This window comes from Ascaphus truei, unplaced genomic scaffold, assembly GCF_040206685.1.
Source record: "Ascaphus truei isolate aAscTru1 unplaced genomic scaffold, aAscTru1.hap1 HAP1_SCAFFOLD_553, whole genome shotgun sequence".
Taxonomy (NCBI): domain Eukaryota; kingdom Metazoa; phylum Chordata; class Amphibia; order Anura; family Ascaphidae; genus Ascaphus; species Ascaphus truei.
This window is the reverse complement of record NW_027456885.1, coordinates 77,580-90,359: the sequence shown is the minus strand read 5'-3', so window position 1 is coordinate 90,359 and position 12,780 is coordinate 77,580. Positions and strand designations below refer to the sequence as shown.

Genomic DNA, 12,780 nt, shown 5'->3' with positions numbered 1-12,780 from the left:
ACTGTCCCAGCCAATGGGACTCTGGCAGGAGGAGGAACAGGATATCCTCCTCCTGCCAGGGGGTAGCGCTACCTCACACTTGGGTGGGATTGCTGGGACGGACACCAGGGGTTATTGGTGCCACGGCACCCTCAGTACTTTGGGGGGAACCACTCAGTGTTTGGGGTCACTGCACTATACTGTTGGTACCTGATATTGCGTTATCTGTGTTTAGTGGTGTGTACAGTAAAGTTTAGTTATATACATTGTGTGGTGTATTGCTTACTACTGTGTATTGGTTCCTGTGAGGGGTTATCCCGCCAACGCTGGGATCCCTCATAGGTGGAGGCGCTGCACGCAAGGAGACAGAGCTCACCCCAGGCTCCCAGAGGCGGAGGCTTAGGCCTTCTGTGAGCAGACAGGTATAGCAGCACGCGTAGTTGCCCCCGCGTAGTTCCCTTAGGCATAGGGAAAGGGGAATACATTTGGAGGCGCTGATGAGATTTCAGACCTGGGGTGCCCAAAGTTGGTACAATCCAAATTATGTCGCTGATCATATCATTACCGTCCCGGCGGAAGGTCTATGAATGGGTGTTGAAAAGCTACGTAGCACCCCAACAGGTGCTCGCCATAGGGCAAATCCCCTCCAACACCTCCTCTTACGACATCTGTATAGTACTGGGGCAGTTTCTGGGTCTACAAGATGCGCATATCTTAGCCCGCCAAACAGACCCAGAAAAGATATGGTGCGCAGGGCTAGTTAGAGGCGGGTATGACTTAACAGAAGAAGGAGGTCCGCCCACCTTACGTTTCCGTGGAGCGCTAGATAGCGGGTGCCCTCTAATCTATCCAGAAATACCCGTGAAGGTGGAGCCCATTCGTTTCACCACTGAAATGCAGGAGTTTCCGATGGTTATGTCTTCACCTTCCCCAGAAAGTCCTTGAAGAAGCGAAGCCAGTGCCACGTCCGATCACAGCCACCGATCTGGTCAGAGTAGTCACAGTTTCCGCAGCTCGGATGGAGTTTCGATGCTCGCAGAAGATATATAGCAGTTGGCTGGGAACAGAAGCGAGTCATCTCAGGCACAGCATTACCGTTAGTCGAAAGCTTTTTCAGGGGTATTGCCCACGCCAGTCGGAGTAGAGACATTCGAAGCCTGGAAGGACTACACCTTGCAAGTACTGGAGACATGGTCTTGCAGCGAAGCTGTTAAGAGGCAACGGATAATGGAATGTCTAAAAAACCCCGCCTCTACGATGGTGAGACTGCACCGAGACCAGATTACAGACGTTACGGCACAGAGGTTAATGGACTTATTGAAATGGATCTACGGCCTAGAAGAGGATGAAAGCGAACTCTGGTCTAAGTTGTACAGTCTTAGACAGAAAGAAGGGGAAGAACTGTCCGAGTTCATTCAACGGATACAGTTAGTTTTGTGGAATCTACGCTCCCACGATATAATTCCAGCCTCTGAAATGGATGAATATAGCAGAAAACTGTTTTTAAGGGGATCTATACCCACCCATCATATAGTCATCATGATTGGGTGCTCCCTGCTACAAGGAAGTCCTCCTATGCTTGAGGGGCTATTGGGCCTGGTGAAAGGGCATGAGGCCTATACACGATTATACCCCCCCAAGAAACATAAAGACTCCTGCAAGGGAGAGACCAAAGTGGCATCGTCCCAGAAGCTTAATGAGACAAAAAGTGCAGAGGATAACCCTCCTTCAGTGGTGTCTATCTCCGTCTCATGGGTGCCTCGGAAACCGGTCACTACGCCTAGTGCCGGTGTGACCCGAGGTACCCGCTGCTACAGTATACTTGCGACCGAGAAGGTCACTTTGCCAAAGATTGTCCAAAGTCAAGGACCCCCATCCGTGGGGCCATAGCCTTCACCATTCAAATGGCGGAACAGCCGTCCACATCCTCAGATAGCGCCCCTGCGCCTAACCCCGAAAAGGTGCCCCAATCGGATGCCAACAATCGAGTAGGACCTGCGGCCATAGTACGAGTACTAGTAGAGGGTATCTACTCCTCCGCATTGCTGGACACTGGGTCTCAAGTGACCATCATCTACCGGCCATTTTACGATCTGCACCTCAAGCACCTGCCTATGCAGTCGGCAGGGGAAATTAAGTTGTGGGGACTCAGTAGCTAAGACTACCCCATTGATGTCGTGGTTCAAGTACGGTTGGATATACCACAGCTTAGCACCAACAAAACCCACCCCATGGAAGTGGAAGCCTTGGTATGTCCCGTGCCCCGGGAACATCCAAGGTCCCCCATCATATTGGGGACCAACGCGGGTGTGGTGCTAGCCCTGATCTGGGCCTATCTGCAAGAAGCCGGAGAATTACCCCTATCGTCTCTGCGGATTCACCCAGTATTCAAGGAGGAGTGTTACAGAACCTCTGCCCAAGAAGGGTTTGGATAATTCTTCAACCTTGAGAAGGGGTTGACTGAGATTTCACTAGGGGGAGTGAGACACATGGCCGCCGTACCTAACTACCTGGGCCGCGATGAAGCCGACTGGCACTTTTCCCTAGAATCCATGCCCGAAGAGGACGCCAAGAGAGTGTTCAAGGTGGTGCCAGAAATGAAGGAGTGGAAGTCTTCACTTTCTCGTTGGTTCAAGGGGACCATACAGAACATCTCGCCCCACCCTATACGGTTTGACGTTTGTCAAGCGCTGGTTCGAGGTCAAATATACCCGGTTACTCAAATAGAATCCCTGACTTGTTAACGTGGCTACCGTGTGGGAAGCCCCTCCCGGATTGCAGTTCGACTTCGGGGAATCGTTCTTGCCATCAGAGTGGAAGAAACGGCTAAGCGACAAGCTGGCGGAGCGCAAGGAGGTGTTCTCCACTAGTAAACTGGATGTGGGCTGCAGCAAGAGTGCTCAACACACGATCCGACTGAACGATGCCACTCCATTCCGGGAGCGTTCCAGACACATAGCTCCCAGAGATGTGGAGAACGTGAGGGACGTCCTGAAAGAGATGGAGACGGCGGGCATCGTAACGGAGGCCCGTAGCCCCTATGCCTCCCCTATTGTGGTTGTGCAGAAGAAAAACGGATCCGTGCGCACGTTCCAGATCAATATACCTTGCCGCAGATTGAAGAGATCCTAAGTGCCTTATGCAGCACCCAGTGGTTCCACGTGCTGGACCTGAAGTCGGGGTACACCAGGTACCCATGAGCCCCGAAGACCAGGAGTGGACAGTGTTTGTCTGCCCCCTCGGGTTTTACCAGTTCACCCTGATGCTCCAAGGTATCTGTGGTGCACCTGCAACTTTCCAGAGACTAATAGAAAGGACCATCGGTGACATGAATCCCCGGGAATGTCTGGTCTATCTGGACGATACCATCGTGTTCGGGCAGACGTTAGAAGAGCACGAAGAACGCCTTCTAAAAGTCCTGGATAGACTGGAAAAAGAAGGCCGGAAGTTGTCCTTAGACAAATGTTGCTTCTGTCGCATTTCAGTCACCTATGTGGGCCACATCGTGTCCGCAGAAGAGGTGGCTACCGACCCCACTCAGGTCGAAGTAGTAGTTGGACGCCACCGGCCACAGGTGGTTAGCGCGTCTGTCTAATTATCAGTTTACACTGAAGTACAAGCCCGGGCCCTTGAATGTCTGAGCCGAAGCCCTGTCCAGAAGGCCTGGACTGAGTTTGACATCGGACAATGGCGAGTAGGAGGAGATTCCTGGCCCTGGGATACAGGCAATGTGTTCCACAGCTGCGATAGTGGAGGATAGAGTCGCCTTTTCCAAACTCAGAGTGGTGGACTCCTTGGGATCAGTCGAAGGCACTCCCTGCAGCATACTGCCACCCCGAAGGCCTGTCCGTAATTCAAGATACTATACTGAGCTGGAAGGAGCTAGTGGTCCACCAGATGCGAGACCCGGTGGCTGAAGCCATATGCCGGCCCATCCAAGAAAATAACCCTTCCTTAGTGAAGCGCGCACCCGCAGACACGGCCGCTATTCTCATGAGGGAATGGGACAAGTTTCAAATAGACCGTGATCTCCTTTACTGAGTCGTCCCCTATCATAACCACCCTGATAGGAGACAACTAGTACTGCCCAGAAAGTTGCAGTACCAAGTCCTACGATCCCTACACGATGATCACAGATACCTGGGAGTGGATAAAACGTTTGGACTTATAAGAGATCGGTTCTTCTGGACCAAGATGCTGGAATCGGTGGAGCACCATTGCCGGAGGTTTCTGCGGTGCATAGAGCGGAAGACACTGCCTACACGCGCAGACCCAATGGGCCATCTAAAGAGCACTGGTCCCATGGACCTAGTCTGCATGGTTTTCCTTTGCATCGAGGCAGACTCGAAGGGTATCGGGAACGTTCTCATAGTAACAGACCATTGCAACCGATATGCTCAAGCGTTCCCCACAAAGGACCAGAAAGCTCTCACAGTAGCCAAAGTACTGTGGGAGAAGTACTTTATCCATTATGGGTTACCAAATCGGATGCACTCCGATCAAGGGAGAGACTTTGAGAGCAAGTTGATAAAAGAGCTCCTGAAGCTTCTTAACATCGAGAAATCACGCACAACTCCCTACCATCCAGAAGGAGATGCCCTTCCGGAGACCTTCAACCAGACCCTACTGGATATGTTAAGAACATTACGGGACTCTGAGAAGGCCGGTTGGAGCAAGCATGTAGAGCCTCTAGTACAGCAGTGCGCAAACTGGGGGCCGCGATCCCCAGGGGGGATGTGAGACTGAGTGCGGTGGGGCGCGGGGATTACAGAGGCCCCGCGCACTTCCCAGAGGCACTTAAATTAAGTGCCGGGGTGCTGCAGGGCCTCTGTAAACCTAACTTACCTTGACTCCGGCGGCTTCTCACATGCGTCGCCAGGTCATGTGACATCATGACGCCGGAGCGGGGGTGAAGTGGGGCGCAGAGATGAGGGTAACGCTGGCAGGGTGGCGAAGAGAAAAAAGTTTGCGCCGCCCTGCTCTAGTACATGCCTACAATTGCACCAGGCATGAATCTACTGGGTATACACCCTATTTTATGATGTTCGGTAGAGAGGCGCGACTACCTGTGGACACTCGCCTAAGATTGTCCACTGACTTTGTACCAAACATGACTCACTACAAATATGTGCAAAGACTCAAGGATAACCTCCATAAAGCATATCAGTTGGCGGAAAAAGTGACCGCCAAAGTGAACGAAAATAACAAACGGAGGTATGACCACAGGGTACGATACAGGGAACTTCTGCCTGGAGACAAAGTTCTCCTGCCGAATTTAGGGATACCAGGGAAGTACAAGTTAGCTGAACGCTGGCGAGAAGCTACCTTCGAGGTGGAGTCGCAGATGCCCGGCCTCCCTGTATATCGCATCAAAGACTCTGAGGACAGGGTAAAGGTCTGGCATCGGAATCACTTTTTTACCTATTCCCCAAGTGGGGGAAAGTGATCCTGATCCGTTGCCCATAACACCTTCAAGTGAACAAGAAGACCTGAGTGGGACCTTGGCTCCACTAATGGACAAGAGCTCAGATCCGATGGAGGGTATTTCTTCAAATAACAATGGAGACTGGTGGGCACCACCAGAGGAAGCAGTGGATAATAGGCCTGTCATCCATGTAACCTCTCCAGCGGCTTCCATAAGCCAACCTGTTGACCCCAGAAGTCAGAGTTTCATTCCTACTAGAGACTAAATAGCTCATAAGTCACACCCTATGAGAGGGCCAGGGCCTCAAGCCGATGGTTGCCTCTCCACCCAAGAAGACGTTGGTGTCAAAAAGTGAGACGCTATCCAACGAGAATGGCATATGATTCGTTAGGGGCACCTCACTATGAATCTCAGCAGCTGTCTCGGAGCCGGTTTGCCTCTATAATGACCGTGCTCACTGAAATATTCAATATGGTTTAGATGGTATTGTACAAAGTTTAATTATGTGTATAATATGCATTTTCCATTATATAAGAGTCTGTATATGTGTCTCAAGCGGGGACGTTTAGGTCTCCACCAGGTGGAGGATGTAGCCAGTCCCCTACCCTGCCTCCGGTGCGAGGATCTACCCGGCAATCGACAGAGCTCCGCGCGAACGGGAGTGTGGGGGCGGCAATGATGTTAAGCGCGCATGTGCTGTGTTGAGTGCGGCGGCCAACTTAGAATGGCTCTGCATGTGCAGCAGCGGGACTACATGTCCCAGAATCCTCAGGTGGGAGGTAAATACCACAGGGGATTGTCCCAGCCAATGGGACTCTGGCAGGAGGAGGAACAGGATATCCTCCACGGGTGGAGAGCCCTCAAAGTCAGTCTAGCAGGTGCCGGCAGAGAGGATGGATGCGCCAGGGTGCCAACAGCCCCTGGACTAGGTCAGAACTCCGCCCCTAGGCCCCAGTCAGGCCATGAGATACCCCGAAGAGCAGTATTGCAGGGAAGGCCACAGATAGGGACCATTCCCCTTATTAGTATTGCCACCGGCAATCTGCGACCTGGGACCAGGCTGCAGTATCCCAGAATACTTGGGTGAGACACTCCGGCTGGAGCTCACCCCACAAGGAAGATCGGGACCATTAGGAGAGAGGGGAATTGTGTCGTGTCCCCGCAGCCTGGGACCCGCTTCAAAACACCACGCCAAGCAGCACCTGGGTACTAGAGTGAACCAACTTTTACAGGGGGTAGCGCTACCTCACACTTGGGTGGGATTGCTGGGACGGACACCAGGGGTTATTGGTGCCACGGCACCCTCAGTACTTTGGGGGGAACCACTCAGTGTTTGGGGTCACTGCACTATACTGTTGGTACCTGATATTGCGTTATCTGTGTTTAGTGGTGTGTACAGTAAAGTTTAGTTATATACATTATGTGGTGTATTGCTTACTACTGTGTATCGGTTCCTGTGAGGGGTTATCCCGCCAACGCTGGGATCCCTCATAGGTGGAGGCGCTGCACGCAAGGAGACAGAGCTCAGCCCAGGCTCCCAGAGGCGGAGGCTTAGGCCTCCTGTGAGCAGACAGGTACAGCAGCACACGTAGTTGCCCGCGTAGTTCCCTTAGGCATAGGGAAAGGGGGCTGCATATATATATATTAACAAAACTAAAAAACCAGCGCTAAAAGATGTACCAAAAGTATTAGTCCAAACAATGAGAGGTGTCTGACAACCCGATAAAAGTAACCAGTAGTAAAAAAGGACATACAGATGGCCCATGTGAATCTTTAGGGTGTGAGCTGCTTCTCGGGAATATGTGTATTGTGTATGTGAATACACATACACAGGGCTCGACACATCAGGTCACCCGGTCGCCCAGGGCGACTGCATTGTGGCCGCTGTCGACTGCTTACCTGTGGCGGTGTCCCCCGGCTTCTCCTGGACTTCTCCGTCTTGATCTTTAAAATCATGTTTTTCTCCTGCAGAACTATTCAAAATGGCCACGTGGCGTCATATGACGCCGCGTTGCCATGGTAAGGGGACGCTGCGTGAAGTCGCTCGGCGCCACCTTACTCGGCGCCTCGTGACGTCACAGCGTCCTGTTGCCATGGTAACGCGGCGTCATATGCCGCCACGCGACCATTTTGAATAGTGCTGCAGGAGAAAAACATGATTTTAAAGGCGACAAAACAGCAGAAGGTCGGGAAACGCCGTCAGGACCCCGCAACAGGTAAGTGTCGTGGGGGGTGGGGGGTGGGGGGGCGAGTGACTGTTTGGGGGAGCGAGTGGTTTATGCCCAGTTTGTCAGGCCCTGTACATACATATATATATACGTACACATTATATACATCTGTGTATAATATATATTCATGAAATATATAACTCTGCTCTAGATATATACCAAGCATTGTCGTTTAACCCTTTCCTCTCTCCCCAGGAGATTCATTGAGATTCAAATTATTGACGATGAAGAATATGAAAAAAATAAGAATTTCTTTATTGAACTCGGAGAACCTGAGATAAAGAGAGGAGGTAAGAGAGGGAAGGGGGGGGAGGGAGGTAAGAGAGGGAAGGGGGGGGAGGAGGTAAGAGAGGGAAGGGGGGGGAAGGTGAGGGATGGAAGGAGGGGGAGGAGGTAAGAGAGGGAAGGGGGGAGAGGTAAGAGAGGGAAGGGGGGGGGCCGAGGTGAGGGATGGAAGGAGGGGGAGGAGGTAAGAGAGGGAAGGGGGGGGCGAGGTGAGGGACGGAAGGAGGGGGAGGAGGTAAGAGAGGGAAGGGGGGGGAGGTAAGAGAGGGAAGGGGGGGGCGAGGTGAGGGATGGAAGGAGGGTGAGGAGGTAAGAGAGGGAAGGGGGGGGAGGTAAGAGAGGGAAGGGGGGGGCGAGTTGAGGGATGGAAGGAGGGGGAGGAGGTAAGAGAGGGAAGGGGGGGGGACGAGGTGAGGGATGGAAGGAGGGGGAGGAGGTAAGAGAGGGAAGGGGGGGGATGAGGTGAGGGATGGAAGGGGGGGGAGGAGGTAAGAGAGGGAAGGGGGGGGAGGAGGTGAGGGAGGGAAGGGGGGGAGGAGGTGAGGGAGGGAAGGGGGGGAGGAGGTGAGGGAGAGAAGGGGGGGAGGAGGTAAGAGAGGGAAGGGGGGAAGAGGGGGGAGAGGAGGTAAGAGAGTGAAGAGGGGGCGAGGAGGTAAGAGGGAAGGGGGGGAGAGAGGAGGTAAGAGGGAAAGGGGGGTGAGGAGGGATAGGGGAGAGAGGAGGGAAGCGGGGGAGAGGAGGGAAGGGGGGGAGAGGGGGGAAGGGGGGAGGGAAGGGGGAAGAGGAGGGAAGGGGGAAGAGGAGGGAAGGGGGGGGAGGAGGGAAGGGGGGAGAGGAGGGGAGGGAATGGGGGATGGAGGTAAGAGAGGGAAGGGAGGGTAAGAGAAGGAAGAGGGGGTAAGAGAGGGAAGGGGGAATGGTGGTAAGAGAGGGAAGGGGGAAGGGGAGGGAAGGGGGGAGAAGGAGGTAAGAGAGGGAAGGGGGGGTAAGAAAGGGAAGGGGGGATGGAGGTAAGAGGGAAGGGAGGGTAAGAGAAGGAAGAGGGGGTAAGAGAGGGAAGGGGGAATGGAGGCAAGAGAGGGAAGGGGGGAAAGGGGAGAGGAGGGGGTGAGGAGGGAAGATTGTGAAGGGGGGAAAGGAGGCAAGAGAGGGAAGGAGGGGACAAGGTAAGAGGGAAGGGGGGAGAGGAGGTAAGAAAGGGGAGGGGGGAGAGAGGAGGTAAGAGAGGGAAGGGGGGGAGAGGAGGGAAAGGGGGGAGAGGAGGGATAGTGGGGAGTTGGGAAGGGGGGAGAAGAGGGATGGAGGGAAGGGGGAAGAGGAGGGAGGAGGGAAGAGGGAAGCGGGGGAGAGAAGGGAAGAGGGGGAGGGGAGGGAAGGGGGGAGAGGAGGTAAGAGGGAAGGGAGGGTAAGAAAGGGAAGGGGGATGGAGGTAAGAGAGGGAAGAGGGGGTAAAAGAGGGAAGAGGGGAGAGGAGGTTAGAGAGGGAAGGGGGGAGAGGAGGTAAGAGAGGGAAGGGGGCGAGGGAAGAGAGGGAAGGGGGGAGAGGAGGTAAGAGAGGGAAGGGGGGCGAGGGAAGAGAGGGAAGGGGGGAGAGGAGGTAAGAGAGGGAAGGGGGGATATGAGGTAAGAGGGGGAAGAGGGGATAAGAGAGGGAAGGGGGGTAAAAGAGGGAAGAGGGGCGAGGTAAGATAGGGAAAGGCAAGGGAGAGAGGAGGTAAGTGAGGGAAGGGTGGGAGAGAGGAGGTGAGAGGGAAGGAGGGGAGAGTGGAGGTGAGAGAGAGGAAGGAGGGAGAGAGGAGGTGAGAGAGAGGAAGGAGGGAGAGAGGAAGTGTGAGAGAGGGGTTGAAGCATGGGGTCTCTGGAGCTGAACCCCATTAATTTCAGCTCAGGGGACCCCCTGCTTCCTCTAAAGTTGGTGCCGGTAGCAGCTTCGGTTGAGCAAGCTGGGCTCTAAAATGTAAAGCTCCCGGATCACACGGCCAATAGGAAGCCGCACCTGATGATGTCACGGCTTCCTATTGGCCAGCAGGGCGCCAGAGCTTCGAAACTATCTTTATGTGATCCCTGCTAGCTGCTCTCTCTCACTGCTAGCTGCTCTCTCTCTCTCACTGCTAGCTGCTCTCTCTCTCTCTCTCTCTCTCTCACTGCTAGCTGGTCTCTCTCTCACTGCTAGCTGGTTTCTCTCTCTCTCACTGCTAGCTGCTCTCTCTCTCTCTCACTGCTAGCTGCTCTCTCTCTCTCTCTCTCTCACTGCTAGCTGGTCTCTCTCTCACTGCTAGCTGGTCTCTCTCTCTCACTGCTAGCTGGTCTCTCTCTCTCACTGCTAGCTGGTCTCTCTCTCTCACTGCTAGCTGGTCTCTCTCTCTCTCTCTCACTGCTAGCTGGTCTCTCTCTCTCTCTCTCTCTCACTGCTAGCTGGTCTCTCTCTCTCACTGCTAGCTGCTCTCTCTCTCTCTCTCTCTCACTGCTAGCTGGTCTCTCTCTCTCTCTCTCTCTCTCTCTCTCTCACTGCTAGCTGGTCTCTCTCTCACTGCTAGCTGCTCTCTCTCTCTCACTGCTAGCTGGTCTCTCTCTCTCTCTCTCTCTCTGCTAGCTGGTCTCTCTCTCTCACTGCTAGCTGGTCTCTCTCTCTCTCTCTCTCTGCTAGCTGGTCTCTCTCTCTCTCTCTCTGCTAGCTGGTCTCTCTCTCTCTCTCTCTCTCTGCTAGCTGGTCTCTCTCTCGTCTCTCTCTCGCTGCTAGCTGGTCTCTCTCTCTCGCTGCTAGCTGGTCTCTCTCTCTCTCTCGTCTCTCTCTCTTGCTGCTAGCTGGTCTCTCTCTCACTGCTAGCTGCTCTCTCTCTCTCTCACTGCTAGCTGGTCTCTCTCTCACTGCTAGCTGGTCTCTCTCTCTCTCTCTCTCTCTCTGCTAGCTGGTCTCTCTCTCTCACTGCTAGCTGGTCCGTCTCTCTCTCTCTCTCTCTCTCTCTCTCTCTCTCACTGCTAGCTGGTCTCTCTCTCTCTCTCTCTCTCACTGCTAGCTGGTCTCTCTCTCTCTCACTGCTAGCTGGTCTCTCTCTCGCTGCTCTCTCTCTCTGACAGCTAGCTGCTCTCTCTCTGACTGCTCTCTCTCTGAAAACGAGAGGTAACTCAATGTATTACTTCCTGGTAAAACATTTTTATAAATAAATACTGAGGTACTGCATACTGAGGTACTGCATACTGAGGTACTGCATACTGAGGTACTGCATACTGAGGTACTGATTACTGAGGTACTGCATACTGAGGTACTGATTACTGAGGTACTGCATACTGAGGTACTGATTACTGAGGTACTGCATACTGAGGTACTGATTACTGAGGTACTGCATACTGAGGTACTGCATACTGAGGTACCACTTCCGGGTCACATGATGGGACTGGCGCCCGGGTGCGGGAAATGGAAGATTGGGGTTGGCCGCTCCACTGGAGCAGGCAGCCTGGTCACCGTAGGACAAGCACTGGACACGCCGCCGCATTCCGCTCCGCCACTGGACACACCGCCGCATGCCGCTCTGCCACTGGACACACCGCCGCATGCCTCTCCACCACTGGACACACCGCCGCATGCCGCTCTGCCACTGGACACGCCGCCGCATGCCGCTCCACCACTGGGCACACCGCCTCATGCCGCTCCGCCACTGGACACGCCGCATGCCGCTTCGCCACTGGACACACCGCCGCATTCCGCTCCACCACTGGACACACCGCCGCATGCCGCTCTGCCACTGGACACACCGCCGCATGCCGCTCCGCCACTGGACACACCGCCGCATGCCGCTCCGCCACTGGACATACCGCCGCATGCCGCTCCGCCCTGGACACACCGCCGCATGCCGCTCCGCCACTGGACACACCGCCGCATGCCGCTCCGCCACTGGACACGCCGCATACCGCTCTGCCACTGGACACGCCGCCGCATGCCGCTCCGCCACTGGACACACCGCCGCATGCCGCTCCGCCACTGGACACACCGCCGCATGCCGCTCCACCACTGGACACACCGCCGCATGCCTCTCCGCCACTGGACACGCCGCCGCATTCCGCTCCGCCACTGGACACGCCACCGCATTCCGCTCCGCCACTGGACACGCCGCCGCATGCCGCTCCACCACTGGACACGCCGCATACCGCTCTGCCACTGGACACGCCGCCGCATGCCGCTCCGCCACTGGACACGCCGCATGCCGCTCTGCCACTGGACACGCCGCCGCATGCCGCTCCGCCACTGGGCACACCGCCGCATGCCGCTCCGACACTGGACACGCCGCATGCCGCTCCGCCACTGGAAACACCGCCGCATGCCGCTCTGCCACTGGACACACTGCCGCATGCCTCTCCACCACTGGACACACCGCCGCATGCCGCTCCGCCACTGGACACACCGCCACATGCCGCTCCGCCACTGGACACACCGCCGCATGCCGCTCCGCCACTGGAATCGCCGCTGCATGCCGCTCCGCCACTGGACACACCGCCGCATGCCGCTCCGCCACTGGACACACCGCCGCATGCCGCTCCACCACTGGACACGCCGCATACCGCTCTGCCACTGGACACGCCGCCGCATGCCGCTCCGCCACTGGACACGCCGCATGCCGCTCTGCCACTGGACACGCCGCCGCATGCCGCTTCGCCACTGGACACACCGCCGCATGCTGCTCCGCCACTGGACACACCACCGCATGCCACTCCGCCACTGGACACACTGCCGCATGCCTCTCCACCACTGGACACACCGCCGCATGCCGCTCCGCCACTGGACACACCGCCGCATGCCGCTCCGCCACTGGACACACCGCCGCATGCCGCTCCGCCACTGGAATCGCCGCCGCATGCCGCTCCGCC

General features: G+C 55.6%; 1 protein-coding gene across 1 annotated transcript in view; it reads left to right on the top strand.

Moving 5' to 3' along the window:
• LOC142485317 (sodium/calcium exchanger 1-like) overlaps nucleotides 1-12,780 on the top strand; it is an 85,631-nt gene that overhangs the window by 51,166 nt on the left and 21,685 nt on the right. Inside the window, exon 3 of the mRNA XM_075584366.1 lies at nucleotides 7,828-7,922. Coding sequence (XP_075440481.1) covers nucleotides 7,828-7,922 — 95 coding nt within the window. The remainder of the gene's footprint in view (nucleotides 1-7,827; nucleotides 7,923-12,780) is intronic.